Below are 24,346 nucleotides of genomic sequence, written 5' to 3' on the forward strand. Positions count from 1 at the left end.
GGCATTCAAGGACATTTCATGAGGTGAGATATTGGAAGGGAGGGATGTAGCAGAGGTAGCTGTTTGGGCAGTCTTGATCTCAGTGGCAAGTGAACCCATGAGTTCTCTGATCACTGTGTTCCGTATGGCATCTCTGCTATGTGGACAAACTGACTGTAGTCTGTACGTGTGAAGAAAGAATGGTTATATGTTGTGGATTTGTTGTAGTAACCATTTCTTTGACAGAAAACACACAAAGTAACCAAAATAATTTCTGTGGTTTTATCACAACATGTAGAATTTATCTTATAGTTAAGGCAGTATATACTCACAAGCACGAATGTGCGATTAGTTAAAGATTTCTTCTTGTCCTTTATAGATTATAAGGTAATTACTAAAACATGTGACCATTTAATTCACCTCAGCCTCTTTACCTCAGCAGTACCCAGTTGTTTCAAGACATTTGCTACTGCTACTACAGCAAAAAATGTAAGGTTCTTCAACTTAATGCAACCTTAAAATGCTCTGTAGAATTTAATTAGCCTGTCAAAATGGGGGGGGAAAGTGATCTAGTACACGGTGGCTCAGTGGTTAGCACTGCTGCCTCACAGCACCAGGGACCCAGGTTCAATTCCACCCTTGGGTGTCTGTCAGCGTGGAGTTTGCATGGTGTCCCCATGTCTGCATAGGTTTCTGCTGAGAGCTCTGGTTTCCTCCCACAGCCCAAAGATATGCACATTAAGTGGATTGGCCATGCTAAATTGTCCATAGTGTTCAGGCATGTGCAGGCTATGTGTGTTAGCAGGGCTATGGAGATAGGGTAGAGGGAGGGGTCTGGGTATGATGCTCCTTGGAGAGGTGGTATGAGTTTGTTGGGCTGAATGGCCTGTTCCACACTGTAGGATTCTGTGGATAAGTATAGGATTCTGTCACTCAAAGACGTCCCTCCATTCAAGTCCAGAACAGGATAGTCTGCTGGCAGGCATTCTGCTCAGTGGTCAATTGATAGTTTCAGGTATCTGATTAAGGGCCTAATTTTGCTCCTGCTGATGATAACCAGTGCTTTGTAGATGATTCTCCTTGTAAGGAGACACACCCCCACCTGCTGCGGGCAAAGCTGTCATGTAAAGAGATAGAATTAAATAATGACTTTATACTGAAAGATCCTGTAGATGACAGGTATCATAACATGATAGAATTGCACATTTAGTTTGAGAGTGAATATGGGTCTGAAACTAATGTCTTAAACTTAAATAATTACAAAAGGTCTGAAGACACAACTTGTTAAAGTGCAGCGAGAAAACAGGTTAAAAGGTATGGTCATAGATAATTAGGGGCAGATATTTAAGGAAATATTCATAATGCGCAATCAAAATATACTCCATTGAGAAAGAAAGACGTACCATTTATGGTAAACTAGGGAATCTAAGGATTGCATCTAACTGGAAGTAAAGACCTACAATGCTGCAAAGATTAGTGATCACCTGAGTATAGGGCAAATTTTAGAAAACAGAAAATATGACTTGAAAATGAGGAGAAATAAGAGTGAGAGTACACTAGCAAGAAACATAAAAATGGATAGTAAAAGCTGGAACAAATGTGTGTCATGGGAAAGAGTAGGTAAAGTGAGCACTGGTGTCTTGAATTGAGAGTGGCAAATTAGTAATGGGAAACAAAGAAATGTCAGAGAAAGATCTAAAATACTGGTCCAATCTTCAGTAAAAGACAACGTAACATGGAAAAGTCAAGAGGAAGAGAGAAACTTAAAACAATCAAGGTCACCCAAGCAAATGCAATGAGAAAACTAATTCCCCTGTTCATGGATTTTCGATGCCTGATCAAGGAATCAGACATAGGACACTGGTTTCAGCAGGAAGGACTTCCCCTCCTTTTATTACTTCACCCTCTCCCTCACCCTTGCTTCTGAGCCCTCTCTGCCTGGCCCCTATTCCCACTGCCAATATACCCCTCCTTGGAACTTCCACCCCACTAACATTTGCCTATATCTGGGGAACAATCAGTAATCTTACTGTAGTATCAACAGTGGTCACACCTCCCTATGGCACTGCTGGTACTGGATAACTGAGACATCTGACAGTTCTTGTGAGGTTTCTGTCCATCTAGAGCTTTATCAGGCTTGAGACTGGTGGAGCCAATACTTTTATCCCTGTTTTAGTCTATTTGTTAACATCATACCCCAATAATGAATGAATGGATGAATTTCAATGAAACTTAGTGCACTTGAGTTACGGCCCAAAGAAAGTTTGGTCAGTTTTAGTCATTAGTTTTTCACAAATATGCAGATTCAATTCTGGATTATTGAAAAAGGAACTGTTAATATCATGAGTTAGATCAAAGTTATAAAAATAATTTTCGTGTAGTTTTATTTAAAATGTTGATTATTTTGGAATGTTGCTGGTTGTCTCAGCTGTGAAAATGAGAGGGGAGTCTTTATAGCAGGTTGTTAAATATGGATTGGCCTAGAGCTGCTCCAGTGAGACGTGAAGTTCTTGATAAAGAGACTCCTTTTTGTAGTTATAGAATATCAACCAGGCAGTCAAAAGCCTCAATGAAAAAAATACATACATGTAAAAATAGTGACACCGTTGATGAGTTAACACCATACAGTGGATATATGTGTTTTACTGCGTGCTGTCTTCATTTGTCCTTGGCTGTACCTGCACGCTTAACATTTTGAGATTCAGGTACAGACACCCAGATTCCTCTGTACCACATATTCTTCCCATTAAATATTATTCTGCTTGTACTTTATTATATATTTTATAATCACTTGAGGCTTCAACAGTGATTCCTGCAGCACTATATTTGTTACAATTTGCCAAGCTGAAAATGAGCAACTTAGCTCAGTTTATCTGTTTCTTGTTAGCTAATCAATCTTCTATTCTTGCTAATATATCATCCTGAAACTTCAGACCTCATACCTTGTACAGGAACCTTTTATGACACCTTATCAAATGCCTTTTGGAAATCCAAATACGCAACATCTAGTGGCACTCCTTTATCCTTCCTGCTTGATATATCCTCAAAGGATTTTTGTTTGCTAGTGCAGAATTTAAACATTGCTAAAAGGAGTCAAGAGGTTGAACTGCTTCAACTTGCACACCTCAGAACTGCGATCTAAGAATCAGGCTTGAACAAAACATCAGCATTTTATAGTGCTAATTGGTTGGGTCATCATTGGCATGAAAATGCAACAAGAACAGTTAACTATCAATCTTAATTGTCAGTTCAGGCAGAGAGATTCTGATGGGTCAGAGTGTTGCCTTAGGGTTGCAGCAGGATTAACTACCTCCATGAAAAAGGTGTAATGTATGTACAGATTCCTTTTTATTTCCCTCCAATTTCAGCTGTATAGGCTACAGGAAAATTAGAAAAAGAACCAACAAATTAACCATTTAATTTGTCCAAATGTGCATTGGACCCAAGATTGTACCAGTATTCACTTCCACGTGTATTGATAACGTTAACGTGAGACGTAGTCCCACAGTTGAACAAGTTTTTATGCAAGACAAGCTAGAACAGATAAGTAGCAGGATTACTGATCTACACCATGGTCTACACCGTACTTGGTTTGAAGTGTGCAAATTTCTTTTAATTTAATCCATTTGTGCCACTATATTGCCTGTTCAGACAACTCCATCATAAACAGTACTCACTTAGAAGTAGTTTGATAGCATAATTAAGGATATCGCTAAACATGTGATAAGTCTCCCCAAACGTGTTCTCAGGCGAGGCTTAGTGCAAGCAGGAAGAACAGCATTGCATTTTCCACTTGGAGCCCCTGCAGTCTTCAGGACTCAATACCAAGTTCTATAATTTTAGAACCTGAACACTTCCTTCCATGCCTTTGATCCTGCCATGACATGGGTTGTTTTTAGCCACTTCTGCCCACTCAGTCTCCATTATCACCTCTTCTTCTTCCCTGGCTTACTATCAACCATTCTTCTGCCTACTTTCCTCCCTCTCCTTCCTCCCTCTCTCTCCCCACCCTTCCTCCCTCCCTCTCTCTCTCCCCTCCCTCCAAAACCCCCCACCTCTCCTCCCTCCCCCACCTCCTCCTCTCTCTCAGCCCTCCATCTCCCCCCCCTCCATCTCTCTCTCTCTCTGTGTCCCCCCTCTCTCCCTCCCTCCCTCTCTCTCCCCCCTCCTTCCCTTTCTGTCACTCACTTCCCTCCCTCTCTGTCTCTCCTCCCCCGCTTCCTGTATCCTCCCCTCTCTCTCCTCCCCCCTCTCTCTTTTCCTCTCTCTCTCCCCCTCCACCACCCCTCTCTCTTTCCCCTCTCTCTCTCCCTCCCCCTTCCTGTCCCTTTCATCCCCAATCACCTCTGTCCTTCCCTCCACCCCCACTTCGACCCCAACCCACCTCTCCACCACCATCTCCCCCACCCAGCCTCTCCCCCATCTCTCCCTCCCACATCTTTCTCCCCTCTCTCTCTTCCCTCTCTCCTGCTCCCTTTCTCTTCCCTTTCCACCACCCCTTCCAGGCTCCCCTTCTCTGTTTCCCTATCTCTATCTTGTCCTCTCTGTCTTCCCTTGTCTCTCTCCCTTTCTCTCTCCCCTCCTCCCCCCCACCTCTCTCCCTCTCACCCCGTCTCGCTCTCCCCACAATTTTGCCTTCTCTCTCCCCCACACCCATCTCTCCCCTTTCACTCCCCTTCCCCAATCCCACGTCCCCAATCCCACGTACCCCAACCTCTTCCCCCCCACCTTTCTCCCTCTCTCTCTGCCTTCTCTCTCTCACACCCCTCCCTCTCACATCCCTGTATCTCTCTCTCTCTCCCCCTCCCTCCCTCTCTCTCCCTACCCCCTCCCTCCCTCTCTCTCTTCCCCCCCATCTCTCTCTCCCATCTCTCCCCCACACTCTCTGCCCGCCACCTTCCCCCTCTCTCTCTCACCCCCTCTCTCCTTTCTTTCTCTTCTCTCTCTCTTTCCCTCCTCCCCTCTCTCTGTCCCTCCCCTGCTTTCTCACCCTCCCCCTCTCTTCCCCCATCCCTCTCTTGCCCCCATCCCTCTCCTCCTCTCTCCCTCTCCCCTTCTCTGTGTTCTGCCTCCACCTATCTGCCCACTAAACCCCACCCCACATCCCTTCCTCACATAAAGACCAGTTTCCCTAAATGCTATCAATTCTGGAGAAGGGTCACTGGATTTGAGACGTTAACTCTGTTTTCACTCCACAAATGTTGCCACACCTGCTGAGCTTCTCCAATGATTTCTGTTTTAGAAGATCGCTGTGTTTCCAATTCACATTTCTACTGGCCCTCTTATTCCAGGAGTTAGAATTTTCCTCACAAGTCTGTTGTGCAGCACAAATACCTTTTGGAAATCCACGTATAGCACATCAACAGCCTCCCTCACATCAACCCACTCTGTTATCTCATCAAATATTCCAGTAAGTGAGTTAAATACAAATTTCCCTTAAGAAATCCATGCAAGTTTAGTTACCCACATTTGTTCATGTGACTGTTCGTTCTATCCCACATTATTGATTCTAGAATATTCCGACTACCAACATTAAACTGGCCTGTAACTGATTGGTTTTTCCTTTTTTTAACAATCCTCCATCCCCTGACAGCAGGGAAATCTAAGGAAGACAGAAAAATTGTGGCCAGTATCTCTGTAATTCTCACTCTCACTTCCTTCAGTATTCTTGGATGCATCTCATCTGGTTTTGGTGCCTTCCCATTTTTAATACAGATAGGCTATCCAATGTCTCTTCCTTATCAGTTTCGGATTTCCTTCTCTCACCATAGCCTGGGTAGCATCAGCTTCCATGGAAAAGATAGAGATTTATAAAATCATGAGGGGTATCAATAAGGTGATTGGCAGGTACCTTTTCCTTAGGAGGGGGAATTTACAGTCTGGGGTCATATTTTTAAGGTGAGAGGAAAAAGATTTAAAAAAGAACGAAGAGCAATTTGTTTTACACAGAGTCATTTGTACATGGAATGAACTTTCAGAGGAAGTGGTGGAAGCAGATACAGTTACAACATTTAAAAGACATTTGAATATGTCCACAAATAAGAAATGTTTGGAGGGATATGGGCCAAGCACAGGCAGATGGGACTAGATTAGTTTGGGATTATGGTTGGTATGGACTGGTTGGACCAAAAGTTCTGTTCCTGTGCATTGTGACTCTATAGATGCAAAGTATTAATTTAATATCTTAGCTATGCCTTGTGCTTCCACTTGTAAATTCCCTTCTTAGTCCCTAATTTCCATACTCTTCATCTCTTACTCCTTTTAATGTGCCTGTAAAGACTTTGGGATTCCCTTTTGTGTTGACAACCATTCTCTTTTCACAATCTTTACGTCCTTTAGGGAAGGAAATCTGCTGTTCTTTAGCTGGTCTGAGCCATACGTGACTTCAGACTCAAATAAAGTGTTTAAATCTGAGCAATTTGGGAAGGGGAGTAAATGCTGGTCTATGCTGCATGCCCACATTCCATAAATAAATAAAAGAAATCCCAAATTTGCCTTTTATTAATTCAAACCATGCCCTTTAATAAAATTATCTTAAACTGAATTACAAATGTACCTTTACATTTCAAACCTGTTAAAACTCAGAATTTTCCAATTTTTCCATGATTCAGTATCCTAATGGTAGAGATCAGCTAGTGGGTCGAACTAAATCTAAAAGGATTACTCCAAGATTTAGGCCTGACCAAGGGCTCCATACAGTTCAAATCTCCAGAAACATGAGTTGACTATTTTGGTTGTAAAGTTCAAGATTATATTCACTAAATTGATTATATTGGTTAGTCATGTTGACTGTTGAGTCAAGAACAGCTCAGTCTCTTTTAGTGTCATCTTCAGTCATTTCAATGAATATCTACCTCTGTTATCATCTTTCAAGAGCCAATCTAATGTCTGGAGTGCATTGTGAATACAACAATAACTAAACATGCAAATATAATCTTAGTGGCATCTTCTTTGCCTGCCCTTAGATGCAGGAAAAGGAAGGAAACTGACTCCAAGTCCTTTATCTGGATCAATTATGTCCTCTATTTGAATTCACATACAGGTATTTTCTCATATGTTACAACACTATCCATTTCAATCTTCTATCTTCCATGAAAATCATAAAATTCATTTTCATAATTGCAAATTAACCAAGGGATTTTTTTAACCTGCCCCTTGCAAATATTTCATTATCTCTATCTACTCTGTTTTAATTAAATTGCACTTATATTTCAAACTTCTATCCTATTTGTATGTAAAATTATTGTATCAAAGTGTTTAGCTATGCTGAAAAAGTGAATCCATGAATTTAAGTTCCATAATTGTGAGAAAACCCAATGTATTGTCATTGTAAAATGCAATATTTTGCCTCAGATAAAAGAATCAGTAATCACATTGTATGTAGCCGAAGCATTGCATTCCTGTAAGAAATCAATGTCAGTGCTGACAAAAAAAGTTATTTGCATGAAAGGAGTCCTATTTGAACCTGTCAATCATTGACTATGTGCATCACATTCAAAAGGGGATGGTCCAAAAAAATTAAGATATGGTATAAAATCATTGATCAGCTCACTCGGACTACACTTCTGGAGGAGGACCAGACTATAAGATAAAACTGTTGAGGTAAGGTGGCAATAGGGCTACTATATTAACTATTTTAAGACTAAAATCATGCTTACTGATAGTAGAAGTAATTTAGAAAACTTGCTGGTACAAGAGAGAATTTAATGCACACAGTATAATGAGCATAAATCATTCACTGATTTTTGGTGAAGATGAACTACCCTGTGAATCATAATTTGCTGGCTGCTTTGTGCCACATTGCTGATGGCTTAGAAAAACAGCAGCTCGTTGTGACCTGCCTGTCAAGTTTCACAAAATTATTGCACTTTTTGTTGGAAGTTAAAACTTGTACTTAACAGAGCAAGGGCTTTTATTAAAAAAGAGATGCAAGCTCTTGTAATGCCTTTCAATATCCCTACCAAAAAAGACAACAGCTGAAACATTTGGGCCGCCTTCTTTTAAAAAAGTGCATTGTTCTTTAGACATTTTTTAAATTTACAAGCTGGAAATGTTTTTTGTCCTTTATCACTTTCATTCTTGCTCAGTCTTCTTCGCAGTCTCTATTTTTCTCTACCTAATGTGACTCTTAGTCACTTTATTTCCTTCTGCAGTGTTCCTCTGTCATTTGTCGATCTTTAAGTCTAATTGATTGAGGGGAGTTAAAACTGACTCAGATATTCCTACTTCCAACAATTTGCAGCACAAGTAGTTCTGGAGCTGAAAAATAACTAGGGGAAACAACCTACCCACATAGACCCAATCATGTCCATAAGAAAAGAAACTGAAAAAACTGCAGGTTCCGGAAATCAGAAGCAAAAACAGAAATTGCTTTTTTTTTCCCAGTAATTTCTGTCTTTGTTTATGCCTCGTGAGAGTTTTTTAGGTTTCAGTGAGATCACCACAACAGAAGCCCTGAAGGAGTACACTTGCTTCTAAGACGTGTAATAAGATATTTCAGCAGGTTGATTTCAAAATATCCGGAATGTACATGGGAAAATTTTAAGAGGAAATTAGAAGAGCAAAAAGGGCCATGAAAGAATAATGGCAGGCAAAATAAGGGAAAATCCTAAATTATTTTACATGTATGTTAAAGATGAAAGGATAACGAGGCAAAGAATAGTGCTGTTTTAGGACGACAATGTTGATTTGTGCATAGAACTGCAGGTTGTATACAGGGTTCTAAATTAATACTTTGTCTCAATGCGCGTGTACAAATCAAGGAACACGATGTGGTATACAAATTAGCATAAGCAGAAAGGAGGTTCTGAATGGTCTGACAGGCTTACAGTAGATCAGTCTCCATGATTGGGCCGAATCTGTTCCAGGCTTCTGGGTGAGACATTGGGGAAAAGAGCAGGGACACTGGCAATGATTTTCAATTCCTCTCTAGCCACAGGAGAGGTGCCAGAGGACTAGAGGAGAGCCAATTGTGGTTCCATTATTTAATGAGGAAGCAAAGAATAAACCAGGAAACTTCAGGCCAGTCAGTGTAACCTCAGCGGTGGGAAAACGATTGAAAGCCATTCAGAGGGACAAAATTAACTTGCTTTTGGAGAGGCAAGGATTAATTAAGAACAGCCAGTCTGGCTTTGTTGAGGGAGCTGATACCTGATCAATTGATTGAATTTTTCAAATGGGTGACCAGCTGTGTAGATGAGGGCGTTGCACTTAATGTAGTCTACTTGGACTTAAGCAAAGTTTTTGATAAGTTCATACATGGGAGACTGATAGCAAAGGTATGAGCCCATGGGACCCAAGAAAATTTGGCAAATTGGATTCATAACTGGCTGAAAGTCAGAAAGCAGAGGGTGATGGCCGAGGGGAATTTTTGTGATTGGAAACCTGTGTCCAGTGGGGTTTCTCAAGGGTCTGTATTGGGGCCCATAATGTTTGTGGTATTTGTAAAGGATTTAGATTTGAATGTAGGAGGATTCATCAGTAAGTTTGCAAACAATTAAAAAATAAATTGTGGTAGATAGGAGCGTGGCCTCGCATCACAAGAGGATATAGATTGGCTGGTCAGATGGACTGATTAGTTGCAAATGGATTTCAGTTCAGATAGTTCTTTACGCAGAGAGTTGTGAGAGCATGGAATGCGTTGCCAGCAGCAGTTGTGGAAGCAAGGTCATTGGGGTCATTTAAGAGACTGCTGGACATGCATATGGTCACAGAAATTTGAGGGTGCATCCATGAGGATCAATGGTCGGCACAACATTGTGGGCTGAAGGGCCTGTTCTGTGCTGTACTGTTCTATGTTCTATGTTCTATAAGTATGAGGCACTTGGACAGGACAAATAAGGCAAGGGAATACATGATAAACAGCAGGACCCTGGGAACCACCAAAATCAGAGTGACCCAGTGGTAGGGCACAAGTGGATAAAGTGGTTAAGAAAGCATACTTCATTGCCCAAAGCATAGAGTTTAAGAACAAGAGAGGTTATATTGGAACATAAAATGTTGGTTGGATGATAGCTAGAGTTTTGTGTGCAATTCTGGAATCCACATTATAGGAGGGATGTGATTTCACTGGAGATGGTAGAGAGATTTATTGGGATGTTGCCTGGAGAGTTTTAATTGTGAAGAGAAATTGGATAGACTGGGGTTGCTTTCCCTCAAGTAGAGGAGACTGAGGTGGACGTGATTGAGATATATAAACTTAATGAGCGGCATAAACAGGGTGGGCTGAAAGTTACTTCTCTCTGTGGAGGCATCAGTGGCTGGGGGCAAGCATAGATTTAAGATATGGGCCAAAGGTTTAAAGGGAATGTGAGGTAATGTTTTTGCTCTGAGGGTGGTGGAGGCAGAATGCCTCATAACATTTAAGAGGAATTTAGATGTACACTTGTGAAGCCAAGGCTTACAGGACTATGAACCAAGTGCTGGAAAATGGGATTATAATAGTTAGACAGTTGTTTTTGACGGCATAGACTCGATGGCTGAAGGGTTTCTTTTCTGTGCTGTAGACCTCTGACCAAAAATTCTTTAAAGCTGTAGCTACAGGCTAGCTTCTTCAATCTGTCATCGCAAAACAATCTTTCAATCTTGGTGATTAGGCAAGTAAACGTCTTTTAAACTTGCTGCATGAAAAGCACATCCTTCCTTAGCAGGAGACCAAAACTGTACACAACACTCCAGGTACAGTCTTGCAAAGACTCTACACAATTAGAGCAAGATCTCTTTAATACCTGTACTGTACTGTCCTTGCAATGAGGGTCAACATGGATTTTACCTTAGCCAACTTCTCAGCATTTAACAGCCTATCAAAATGGATATGGTCAGCTCCCGTGAAATGTTAACTCTGATGTTTTCTTCACAGGTGCTGCTAGATCTGCTGAACTTTTCCAGTAATTTCTGTTTTTGTTCCTGATTTACAGCCTCTGCAGTTCTTTTAGTTTTCCAAAAAGCGGATATTCAGCCCATCTGAATTTTCATAAACTCCTTGCATTGAATTGATACCATTAAGTACTGAAAGCCTGTCTGCTGTTTGTTTTCCCCCAATATTGACTCTCTGTACCTTTTGTCCTTCTGTCTTTCCTTGGCATTTTAGCTGCCATCTGCCTTTTTTTCACTATTTCATATGATATGTTGGTTTGCGCAGAGGTGTAGTTTGAAAAGAACCAAGAGAAATTGGGAAGAAATGTAGTATCCCAGATTTTTTTAAAAGTTAAGTAGATTCCACAAATTCTCCACTTACTGAAAATAAGCCTGAGGGTTTTGTTCCATCAGACTGCCCATCATGAGGTGCTCTCTGTTTGTGGACTGGGTTTTGGGCTTCATATTGGCTGCAGCCTCTGTTTCCACATTCCACTCAACATTGGATGAAGCCTGGATCAACTGGAAATCATTGCATGGGAAGCAATATGAAATGGTAAGAGCTGAAAAACTGCAGTTCTGCTGGGCAATTCAACGCGGAACTAGTTTCTCAAGTTTCAGACTGTTTTAGAAATGCTTTTTTTTTCGGTAAAACTGTTTTGTGCACCCCAGGAATGCCTACGTTTGCTTCTTCTTGTGTATCAAAAACTTCTCTTCAATAACTCTTAACCCTGTATATAAAAAAAGCGTGAGAATTAACTTGTCTCTTTCTTATCCTTGTTTCACATGCTTCTTCTCAATCTTTTCATTTATTTCTCTCTCACATCACTTCTTATTGCTCTGTCTTGCTCACCTAATCTCTATCTTTCTTCTTCTTTTGTTCACTTGTTCTTTCTTACTCAAACTTTCTTGTTCACTCTTCCTTATCCAAAGCTATTGACTTCTTACCTCCCTCAGGCTTTCTTTCCTCCTCCTTCCTAGTACTTCAAAACACTGGCTTGAAGATAGTAATTCATTTATCTTATCATTTGCCATCACTGATTCAATTGTTTGCATCGTGCTTAATGCATGCCTTTCCCTACTACTGGGATTCTTGATTTAACAATCTCTGTTTCTTAAAAAAACTTGTTGATAATTGATAAAAAGTCAGTTGATGATGAATGTGTACAAATTCTAAGAAACTGATTACAGTGTTGGGCAGTTGACCTTCAATCTAGATAACATGTCTTTTAAGTTGTGCAGCTCCTCTGTGGAGATGTAATATCAGTATTGAAAGTTAGAACATTTTTCATCAATACTAAAAATTGGTTTAAAAATAATGTTCCTTGGATTTTCGTAATCTACACATGGAAAACTCAATGTTCGTTGGGTACAGTTTTAAATTTGAGACAGTTGACTCATCTACGTTTCAGCCATCTCCAACTGCCTGAAACTAGATTGCTTGTATCTAAACAATCTTTAACGCCAGTGAGCTGAACCTATCAGTTTTTGGTAAGAGTTCAGATGTAGCACTGACTCTGGACTAGCAGTGATGATGACAGTCTGATTTTTGACTGACTTGATGTAACCGTTTTTTCAGGCTGAAGAGGCCTATAGACGAGCATTGTGGGAGGACAATGTGAGATTCATTGAACAGCACAATTTGGAATATGGAATGGGAAAGCACACGTTTACTGTGGGATTGAACCAGTTTGGAGATCTGGTGTGTATAAATATGTTTGGAATCTGTAGTGACTCGTCATTGTACAAACACTTTACTGTCAACAACTGTCAGATTAGGATCAATGTTTAATTTGCTGATATTTTCTGAATAGGAAAAGCATTCTTTTTATGAAATGAAGTGTTCATTTGTTTTACAGCAATAAAACGTATGGATAGCTACATGGACGTTTAATGCAGGAAATGTAGGATCTGTAGCTGTCTTTAAAAGTTAATATACAGAAACCAAAACAGCAAAGCAACTGGTTACAATGTAATGTTTCTTACATCCCTCTTCTAGTTCTAGCAATTACTCCTTTTTGTTTCAACATTCAACCATAAGACTTTAAAATATAGGAGAAAGATTAGGCCATTTGGCCCATTGAGTGTGCTTCATCATTCAGTCATGGCTGATACATTTCTCAACCCCATTCTTCTGCCTTCTCCCTGTAAACATTCATCTCCTTACTAATTAAGAATCTATCTATCTCTGTCTTAAATACTGTCAATGATTTGGCCTCCTCAGCCATCTGCGGTACTGATTCACCACTTCTGGCCAAAGAAATTCCTCCTCATCTCAATTCTACAGGGTCATCCCTTCACTCTAAGGCTATGCCCTCAGGTCCTAGTCTCTTCTGCTAGTGGAAATATCCTTTCTTTGTCCACTCTATCCAGACAACTCAGTATTCTGTAAATTTCAATGACAGACCCCTCATCCTTCGAAACTCCATCATGTACAAGCCCAGAATCCTCAACCATTTCTCATATGACAAACCCTCAAAATATCCATCGTCTACTTAAATTAATCTATGCTGGTCACCTCCTAGTAACTTGCACGTTCTTACCACTCTAAGGGTTACGTTTTCTCTTAATTCCCCTTTGGGTATATTGATGACTGTTATGTTTATGAACCCCAGTTTTGGACTCTTGCAAGGAAGGCAACATTTTTCTACCTTTGCTTCATCAATTTCTTTCATAATGTAGAAGAGTTTCTCAGGAAAAGAGCCTCAGGCTATTGAGTCATTGCATTAAATTAAGTATGTCCTTTTCGTTCTTGAGAACATGTTTTTGTACTTTCAATATTGCCTCCTTATAATATTTTATAATAGGTAACTTTTTATAATATGTAACTAAGAACTGCACAGAGCACCACAGACGGTCTTACTAAATTTCTACATTAGCTGAAAGTAATTTCTCCTTTCCATTCTAGCACTTAAGAAATGAACCCTAATTCTTGATTTCATTTTTTATGACCTTGTTAGACTGCATCATCACTTTTAATAATTTGTATTTAATAATTTCAACCTCTACCTCAATTAGACTTTTAGACTCAGATTTCCATCAGGCAGAAAGTCTCACTGTCTGGTGCAAATGCCAAAAATCCTTAAGAATTGGAAGTCATGGCACCAAAAGCATCATTTCTGAATTTTGCCAGAGTGGGTTTTGTGACAGCCTGGGTTTTGCATGTGCTGAGCCCCTGGAGGCATCTGGTCATCCAAATGATAAAATCCCACATTAACATGCTGGAATGTGCAGAACAGAGCAGCTCAGATTGAAGTGTGCCATTTGGAATTGTTTCTTTTTCTCCTGGGTGTATGGAAACTTGTGGATACAAGGTAAGTTGGGACAAGTGAAGGAAGAAACGATGGTCAGTGGAAGTATGGGTTGACCTGAATTAGCACTGACTTGCCATGCTGGATATGTGGGACCATAGGGATTGGGTAGAGCAGCAGCAAGTAACATAGCTAGGGAAGTTGGTGGCTGTTAGTGTCTATTAGGGCATTAGGTGAAATGGGTTGGCATTGATGGGGAAGTATATGTGAGGTGAGAGCTGGTAGGATGTTTTATAATTTATTCTCTTCACTTTTAGACTCAGTGTAGACCCCCGAGCCAGGCTGACCAGCCCGCTGATTTCTGATCTCAGCAGCTTCCTCATTGGTTCCCAGATCACCCAGGAGAGTGTGGGTGGTCATTTGTAAAGGCCCAGTCCATGGAGCTGGGAATTCTTCCCACCACTATGCACCCAACCCAGGAACACAAGCCAGGGCCTCACTCTCTCAGCAATATGTGTCCTTAATTTTTCCTGCCAAATTGCACCAGCTCACGCTGACCTATATAGAAATGAATGTGCCAATTGTACTTCCAAGTTTAGGTTCCATATCGCTTATATCAATATTGATTCTTGTGGGACACCTTCTCACCTTTTGCTAAACTGATAATTCTGATCCTTTAATAACTTTTTGTCTTGATTTTCTAGACCATGGAGGAGTTTAATGAGCATCTGAATGGATTGAAAGAAAACGAGATTGATTACCAGGCTTGCAAAGTCTTTACAGCAGCGAAAAATGTTAAATTTCCTCAGACAGTTGACTGGAGAAGAAAGGGTTTCGTTACTGGAGTGAAGAACCAGGTGAGATTAGATAAACAAAGATATTTCCTTAGATTACAGACTTCAGAAGAACAAGAAACATTTATATTCAAAGTCCATGTAGAAAATTCCCAATCTACATTAAGTAAAAACTGAAAGAACTGTGGATGCTGTGAATCAGGAACAAAAACAAAATTGCTGGAAAAGCTCAGCAGGTCTGGCAGCATCTGTGAAATAAAAAAGAGTTAATATTTCGGGTCCAGTGACCTGTCTCAATACGGAAAATAAGAGCACAGAAATATGTAGGAAAATTAATAGAAGAATAGAAACTTTCTTGTGGTAAATTGAGCACTACATTTCTAAACCTTTTTATATGGGTAGAGCCAAATTCCATTTATTTTTTTCTGAATGGACAACTGAGTAAGTATCAGAGAATGAAGTTTTGCACAACAGTAAACATGAATTTCAGAAAAGTGAAAACACCAAAGCAATAAATAGATAATTTAAATAAATGGATATTTAATAAGAATAACCATTAAAAATATTTCCTGCAGTAGAGCTAACTACTAAAACCTTCTTTTACCTTTCAGCCAAGAAGCAGAGTGACAGAGATGTAGCTAGATTAGATCCCAAGTCCTAATCAGTGGGGAGTATGATGCTGAACTCAGGAACTGAGTTTAACAAACACTGACATTCTATTTGCCTTTGGTGATATGCACTCAAACTGACCTCAGTGGATTTCATAAGAAAATGAATGTTGGAAGCAAGTTGCTTTTCAGGAAGCTCTCCAGGCAGCTTTGTAGACATGTATTTGGGTATGGAAAAGGAGGAGAAAGATTGGGGTAAGGGATAATGCACTATGTCCCAGGGCTCACGAATTCTCCCCTTCTCCCACTGGTGCACATCCTCTCCCTCTCCAGTTTACAATCACTGTCTTCCAGTCCCATTGTATGCCCTCAGTCACCCTCCCGTATTTCCTTTCCTCATTCCCTCACACATGCGCTCCCTCACTAACTCACAAACACATTCTTTCTTACTCTCACAGACACACATGTACGCTTTCCCTTACTCTCATACACACATACTCTCTATCACTTACATACACTCTCCCTCACTTACTCTCCCTTACATACACACTTGTTCAAATTCGCACAGACATACACTCTCTTGCATACTCACTATTGAGCCTGTCGTGAGTAACCATGGGAAAGAAATGGCCTCTGAGTACAGAAGCATCTCTTTGCAGAGTCATCCGCTTGTACGTCCTGTGTTTGGAAACTGGTGGCAGACCAGACAGAGCCCTTTGGTGGGCCACAGTATTGGACAAGCTTCTTAAAGAGTGATGATATACATTGACACCCTTAACTGGTCTGACCTACACCTGATTCCAGATCCACAGCAATGTGACTGAGATTTGTGGCTGACTCCAAAAAGTCCGTGACCAGTAGTGGTTCTTTTCCGTAAGGTGATCATGCAGAATACCATCTCATAGTGGTTGGAGGTGTACCATTACACTTGGTCCACATTTCATGTGAATGTACAATTTATTCCAGAAGCCAGGCTTCAGAAAGGTTGACACTGAAAACAGGCTTATCTGAGCATGGAGTCTGGTTTTCTGTAGAGAGAGACTTTTAGTTACTAATGTTGACAGAAGACTAGTTTTTTCAGACTGCCACATTACAGTCAAGTATATTTTTACAGACCATTGTTGACAGTGGACTAGCTTCCCTCGGACTAAAATGAGGCCATCCAAATGTTTTGTTCTTGCGGTCAGACTCCTGGATTAATCACTTTAGTTAACAAGATAGCTTCTATACTTATAGTTCTGACAATTATCCATTGGTATGAGAAAAATGGCCCAGTTAGTGCCTCTTGAGGCATACTAAGTTTAAATGCCACTCCCCACACCCCATTCTGAAATTGCCATCTCATCTGTTGGTCTTTTCAGATGTCTGTGGACTGCAAGATCACAGTGCAAAATGTGACATACAGAAGAATTATATTAACTCTGTTCTGGTTACAGCTGATTAAAATTTTCCTTCCTTTTTCCCTCTCATTTCCTATCTCTGTTTAACAGTTGTAAAACAAAGGACCTTTGGCACAAATTTAATATCTGAGCTTTCTTTGACGTGAGGAGTTTGGTTAGCTCAGCTGGCTTCACGGATGGTTTGTAATGTAGAATAATACCAACAGCGTGGGTTCTCTTCAACATTATCTGACGTTACTGTGAAGTATTATCCTCTCTATGTCTCCCCTTGCCTGATGCTTGGTCACTCTCAGATTAAACCATCTCCAGTTATCTCCATCTAACAAGGAAGCAACTCCATGATCTGATATGACTAAGACACCTTTACCTTGGCACAGTCCCATCCTTGAAGTGTACATAAAAAAAAGTTTCGATGTGAGAATGGCCTAGTTAAAAAGCACATTCTAGTAGCAGGCTTTCTCAGATTTATTGTGATGCCAGTAATAGCTTATAGTTTTACAGAAAAACCCTGAAACACTTTATTAGATAAAGTCAATTAAATGAGTAGTGTCCCCTCATGTGAGAGTTAAGAGGCCTATCTAGTATAGAGCTTCCAACAGGTTAAATACATTATATGTCTCTATGTAAAAGATAACATAAATCTTTTTCAACTCTGTGACTCTTCAGGGACACTGTGGCTCATGCTGGGCATTCAGTGCAACTGGATCACTTGAAGGACAGCTTTTTAAGAGCGCAGGAAAGCTTATTTCTCTGAGCGAGCAGAACCTGCTTGACTGTGATAGGAAAAGCCGCGGATGTAATGGCGGAACTGTGCTTAATGCGTTGGACTACGTAAAACAAAATGGCATTAATTCTGAACGTTCCTATCCCTACGCAGAAAAGGTAACCTCTAAATTAATTCATCCTTTTTTCGCAAGTAATTGAGATTCTGACTCATTACTTAATTAGCTGTCTCTTTGTAATTTAAATATTGTGGTGTGAATTTTTGTGTCTTTTTATATACTTTAGCCAGGTGAATGCCGCTTTAACAGAAATAATAATGTCACCAGTTGTGCATGTGTGAAGTGCATTCAACCAAACTCTGAGCATCAACTAGCTGCAGCGGTGGCTGAAGTTGGACCCATTTCTGTTGCTGTGGATGCCAAACACCGATCTTTCCAACTTTATAAAGCTGGTAAGAAATACAACTCATTCACACATGTATTTTTTCATATTCAATGTGTTTTTCATTTAGAAGATATTGGGCATCATGGTTTTAACCACTTAGTAAAAGCACAACAGAAGTTCATGGGAATGTCTTGGCAACACAGCTAGTTATCAAAACTCAGAATGCCCTTACCATTCAAAATGCGAATCTCTCTTTTATTCCACTCAATTGGTGAAATATTCGGTGATACTTTCCATGGCTCAGTGCTCAGAACACTGATGCTTTTGGCGTACATTCATGATTTGGCCTCAATTTATGGGTGACTTGAAATGGAATGAACTTCTGAAAGATGGCTTATTAGAGATAAATCACCATGAGTTGCCTTTAATTCAACTATTTATTAAGAAATCCCACAGGCAATCAAGTACTGAAACAATGATTTGAAGTTTATTACATTTAGCAATCAAAATAAGACCCTCAAGTAAGCAAGTTAAGCCTCACAACCCGACTTGGCTATTACCTGATTAGTGGTGGAATCTGGCCAGGATTCCAACAAAAGTATCTGTCTCTGGACGTGTCCGGGGTTTGTTCCCTATACAGTGTTGTTCTTCAAATTTCTGCTAATGTTGAGTTCTGGTGTTTGATTCTTACACAGATTTTCATCCTTTGATCTAGTTGGGATATTATTGATATCTTTTTCTAAAGTCCTTTCATCCTACTTACTGCAAGAGTGCAGCTTGCCTTCTTATCAGAAGTAGCTTCTGAATTTTTTGAATTTAAGAATGTTTTGCTAGCGCATAAAGCAAGTGGTAAGAGGTATAAGGTACAAACAAAGAGATGTATGCTTAGAAACACAGAACAGGACTAGAGTACTTACAATATACTTGTCTCAATATTTGCTACGGAAGAGGGTACAGTCAAATTTTTGCTTAAAGCAGAGCTGATGAAATTAATAGATGAGATTCAAATTGATGGAGAAGGTGTATTGGAAAACCTGAAAATTCTTGAGTAGACTAGACCTATCTGGATGTCTTGCATCCCATATTACTGAAGAAAGTTCAGAGTGAAAATGCTAGTCATAATTTTTCAACTTTCCCAAGATACTGATAAAGAAGGACTAGAGTATTGAAGAGTGAGAATTGTGACATCTTTAATCAAGACTCACTGTAAGAACATTCCAAATATCACTAGACTGATCAGCTTAACATCATCAATCAGTAATGTTTGGAAATATTAGTGGCACGAGGTGAGGTTTGAATTAATTAAGAGCTAATACAGCTATGTAAAAGTTTATGCGTGATTAATCTAACTGATTTTTTTGGAATGGCAGAAGGTTGATGAAAGAAAATAATTAGATATCAATATGAATTTTAAGAAAGTCTCTGACAAAGTATGACAAGCAGGTTAATTAACAAAATTGAGGGTCAAGGAAGAGGAGGATGACTGTCAGATTGGACAAAAAATTAACTTAAGGACTAAAAACATTGATTCACGGTAAAAAGATGTCTTCAGACTGGAATATGGTACTGTGTTCAGTGATGTTCCCTCAGGGTCAGTGCAGGGAAAAGTGGTTGATGTTGTCTACATGGACCTCAGTAAAGACTTTGACAAGGTCCCTCAGCATTTATTGCCCATCCCTCATTGGCCAGAGGGCAGTTAAGAGTTAACCTCATTGCTGAGGGTCTGGAATCACATATAGGCCAGACCAGGTAAGGATGGCAGTTTCCTTCCCTGAAGGATATTAGTAAACCAGATGGTTTTTTCCAATGATCGGCAATGGTTTCATGGTCATCATTAGACCTTTATTTCCAGATTTTTATTGGATTCAAATCACTGTAGCAGAGGATGAAATTTGTTCATTACCTGTGGCAGAGGATGAAATTTTTTCATTACCTGGTTCTCTGGATTAAAAGGTCATACGATAATACTACTAGGCCCTCACCTACATTTAAATGTGCTGGTTGGAGGGAAAAACTCAATCACTCACCCAGTTCTCACCTTTTGAAAATGACCTTGCTGTTCCTCCTGTTGAGTACCAAGTCCCCTGCTCAGTTGTGGTGAGTGACAAAATTGCGCCAGAATTTTCCTCAATCGCTACTCACTTTTGCCCTCTCAAGTAGAATTTCAAAGTTTGTCGCTGATACCAAACTTAGACTAACAATGATGATGATACCAATGACTGCAATATTAGTTAGCAGAACTAAATTAGTTACCAGCATTGACAAATGAATAGCAGATGGAATTTAATACAGAGAAGTATGAGGTGATGCATTTTGGTGTGATAGGAAAATGCAATATAGATTTAATGACATCGTTCTAAAAGTATACAGGGGCAGAGCAATCTGGGAGTTCATGTTCATAGATCCTGGATGACAGCAGTGTGCAATGAGGGAGTCGTTAGAAAAGCAATGCAGTTGTGTTGAACATCTATCAAGTTGTGGACAGCTCACAATTCTGGTAGCGTTAGGTTTTGGTCACAATATTTTAGGGATGAGAGAAGCCTTGAGAGTGTACAGAAAAATTTACCCTTAAAGGTTACTTGGATGAGGACTTTAACTGCATTCTTTGATTGGAGAACCTGGGATTGTTCTCCTTCGAGCAAAGGGATTGAGCAGAGACATGTTGAAGTGTATAAAATTTGACAGGTTCAAAGAAGGCAAACAAATAACAAAGCCATTAGCCGATGATTCAAAAACTAGGGGACCCAATTTTAAGGTATCAGGCAAAAAAAAATGCAGAGGCTATCATTTACTGACCAGCCGTAATTGCTTTGGAAAATGTGATGATGAGCTACCTTCTTGAACCATTGCATCTTGGGGTGCAGTTGGGAAGAGATTCCAGGATTCTGACCCAGCGAATGATACAGTTCCAAAACCAGACTAGTTGAAGCTTGGCGGGAGCCTTGCAGTTGGTGGTGTTCCCATGCATCTGCTGCCCTTGTCCCTCTAGGTACAAAAGGTTCCAACTTGGAAGAAGCTGCTATAGGAGTATTGGTGAGCTACTGCATTGTGCCTTATAGATTGTATCCACTGCTACCATTCATACATCATCTGTGGTGAAGGGAGGGCATGTTGATGTGATAGTTAAGGTGCCAGTAGTGTAGGCTGCTTGTCCAGCCTTGAGTATTCCTTGAGCTGCATTTATCCAGGCAACTTCTGACTTGTGCTTGTCAGTGGTAGACAGGCATTGGAGGGGAATAAGAGATAAATTACTTGTCATAGAATTCCTAACTTTTGACTTGCTATTGTAGTCACAGTGTCTATATGGCTAGTCCTGTTCAGTGTCTGGCTAATGATAACCTCAGATTGGAGATTCAGCTGTAGTAATCCACTGAACACCAAGGAAAGATGTTTAGATTCTCTGTTGTTGGAAATGCTCATTACCTGGTAGTTGTATGGTCCAAGTGCTACTTGCCACTTTTCAGCACAAACCTAGACATTATCCAGGAATTGCATGTGAACATGGATTGTTTCAATATTTGAGGAATGTGAATGGTGCTAAACATTGTGCAATCATTGACGAACATTCTGACTTCTGACCTGATGGTGGAGAGAAGGCCATTGGCGAAGCAACTGAGGGTAGTTGGACTAGGACACTACCTTTAGGAAGGCTCTTGTGGTGGAGTGATAGTGTCCTTATTGCAGAGCCAGAGGGCCTAGATTCAAGTCTCACTTGCTCCAAAAATATGACATAACACATCTGAACAGGCTGATTAAAAATATCAAACTCTGAGGAACTCCTGGAGCTGAGATGACTGACCTCCACCAACCAAAACCATCTTCCTCTCTGCCAGGTATACTGAAGAGCATTTTATCTGTATCGAGTGGTTAAAAATCTGGGTCTACTTATAAGGAGGGCAGAACAAAAGATATTAAATGACTTTTAAATGAATGGACACTTGGAGAGCTCTGGAGGTAGTGTGGGTGAATGGGACTGGTTGGATTGTTGCATAGAGAGCAACATGGACTCAGTGTGCTAAAATGCTAGTTATATCTCTAAATTATGGAGAGCAAACTGTTGAATGAGAATGAAGAATGAAAACAAAACAGCTCAATCTATAGTACTACTGCTGAGCTTCTTTTGTGGTGGACATTGAAATCCCACACCCAGAGTATGTTTTTTGCCCTTGCCATCCTCAGTCTTCCTCTAAGTGTTGTCCAGCATGGAGGAGTGCTGACCGGTTTATCAGGTAAGGGAGGACAGTATGTGATAATCAGCAGGAGGTTTCCTTACCCATGTTTAACCTGAAGCCATGAGACTTCGTGGGGTCTGGAGTCAATGTTCAAGATTCCCAAGGCAGCTCCCTCCCGACTGTATAGCACTGTGCCACTACCTCTACTGGGTCTGTCCTGTCGCTGAGACAGGGCTGGTGGTAGTGCTGTCTGGGACATTATTTGTAAGGTGTGATTCCATGAGTGTAACACTGTCAGGCTGTTGCTTGACTAGTCTGTAAGACAGCTCTCCCAATTCTGGCACTAGTCCCCAGATGTCAGTGAGGAGGACTTTGCAGGGTTGATAGGGCTTTTCTGCCATTGCCTTTTGCAGTGCTGAGGTCGACGCCAGGTGATCCGTTCGGTTTCATTTCTTTGAGACTTTGTAACATTTGGTCCAACTGAATGACTTGCTCGGCCATTTCAGAGAGCAGTTGAGAGTCAGCCACATTGCCGTGGGTCTAGAGTCACATGTAGGCCGGACCATGTGAGAATGGCAGATTCCCTTCCCTGAAAGACATTAGTGAACCAGATGAGTTTTTCCAACAATCAACAATGAATTTTTATTGAATTCAAATTCCACCACCTGCCGTGGCAGGATTCAAACCCACATCCCCAGAATGTTAGCTGAGTTTCTGGATAAATAGTCTTTGAGAAAGTAATAAGAAAGGTGGACCATTGATGGCACCTAAATTATTTAAAATCTGTGTCATATACTTGGATGAAGGGACAGAGTATATGACAGCTAATTTGCTGATGAAATAAAGATAGAAAAGTAAGTTGTCAAGAGCACGTGGAGACTGCAAAGATATTTCAATAAATTACGTGAGTGGGCAGAAATTTGGCTGATAGAATGTAATATGAGAAGACGTTAACTTGCAAGATGTTAATATGCAACGACAGCAAGCGATGAAGAATGCAAATAAAACATTGCTATTTATTATAAAGGGAATAAAATATAAAAAGGTATATGTTGATTAGAAACAGTTTGTAAAAGGATGGCTCGATTGATTCCTGGATTGTGGAGTTTAGCTTATGAGAGAAAGGTTGAGCCTAAATCCAATTGAGTTTAGAAGAATGAGAAGTGATCTTATATCCTGAGGGGACATGACAGGGCCATATCTGAGAGGGCTTTCCCTCAGTAGAAGAATGTAGAACCAGGGAACACAGTTTAAAACTTAAGAGATCTCCCATTTAAGGCTGAGATGGTATGCGTCTTTTTCTCTGAGAGTAATCATGTCCTAGATTTCATTGTGGCATTCTCCTATTAACCCATATCGTAAAGACTGTGCAGGTCTGACAGCATCTGTGGAAAGCAGAATTAACTCATAACTTTAATTCTGCCTTCTTCCCACAGATGCTGCCAGAGCTGCTGAGTTTTTTGATCAATTTCTGTTTTTGTTTCAGATCTTCATCATCTGCAGTTCTTTGTTTTATATTATTCTGCAGAGTATATCTCTTTATTTTTCTGTGTTTTGATTCTGGATTGAAATGTGGAAAGCACTGTTTAAAAAAGTCAAAGATTTTGGAAGGAAATTTCTTTTTACTTTTTAAAAGTGAGTTACAGATTTTCATTTTAAATAGTGTTTACGTTGCTGCTTTATTCAACAGTGGAGGAGGTTTGTTGTAGACAGCCTGACGACAGGGAATATGTACGAAGTGAGGTTCAGCTGGCAGCAAATAGCTGCTTGGTTAGTGGAGTTGTGATCAGATGTGGATAACAAAGGCCATCTGCCTGCCAACAACTTTTGTGGTTGTCTCCTGGTTGGCTAAACAGCTTGAGAGTATGAACGATTTGACCAAAGCCTTTATACCTCCAGAAGGGGCAGTTGTCTCTCTCTCTCTCTCATTTCAAAAAAACACACAGCCTGAAGAAAGCCACTTTATTTTCCCTCACTAGCAGCCATAAGGTGTGGCTTTCAGCCATTAAGAAGAGACTTTGTAGTTTGTGAACCAGTCATTCTATGCCTCCTGCAAGGAAGAGAAAAGTAGTTGGAAAAGGTAAACTAAAGAATAGCCAGAACTGGTAACAGCAGACCTTGTGGACAGGAACTATAGACTGCCTATGATGAAGGGTCTAGGCCCAAAACGTCAGCTTTTGT

At 40.3% G+C, this 24,346-nt stretch overlaps 1 protein-coding gene across 3 annotated transcripts in view; it reads left to right on the forward strand.

Moving 5' to 3' along the window:
- LOC125465932 (procathepsin L-like) overlaps positions 1-24,346 on the forward strand; it is a 61,545-nt gene that overhangs the window by 26,705 nt on the left and 10,494 nt on the right. For 2 of the 3 annotated variants that reach the window (XM_048559949.2, XM_059638547.1), the window contains exons 3-7: positions 11,248-11,389; positions 12,413-12,535; positions 14,789-14,941; positions 17,553-17,768; positions 17,895-18,060. In XM_048559949.2, coding sequence (XP_048415906.2) covers positions 11,248-11,389; positions 12,413-12,535; positions 14,789-14,941; positions 17,553-17,768; positions 17,895-18,060 — 800 coding nt within the window. Of the gene's footprint in view, positions 1-7,526; positions 7,582-11,247; positions 11,390-12,412; positions 12,536-14,788; positions 14,942-17,552; positions 17,769-17,894; positions 18,061-24,346 lie in introns of those variants that run through there. The other variant, XM_048559950.2, reaches the window with a different exon arrangement.

This window comes from Stegostoma tigrinum, chromosome 30, assembly GCF_030684315.1.
Source record: "Stegostoma tigrinum isolate sSteTig4 chromosome 30, sSteTig4.hap1, whole genome shotgun sequence".
NCBI classification, from domain to species: domain Eukaryota; kingdom Metazoa; phylum Chordata; class Chondrichthyes; order Orectolobiformes; family Stegostomatidae; genus Stegostoma; species Stegostoma tigrinum.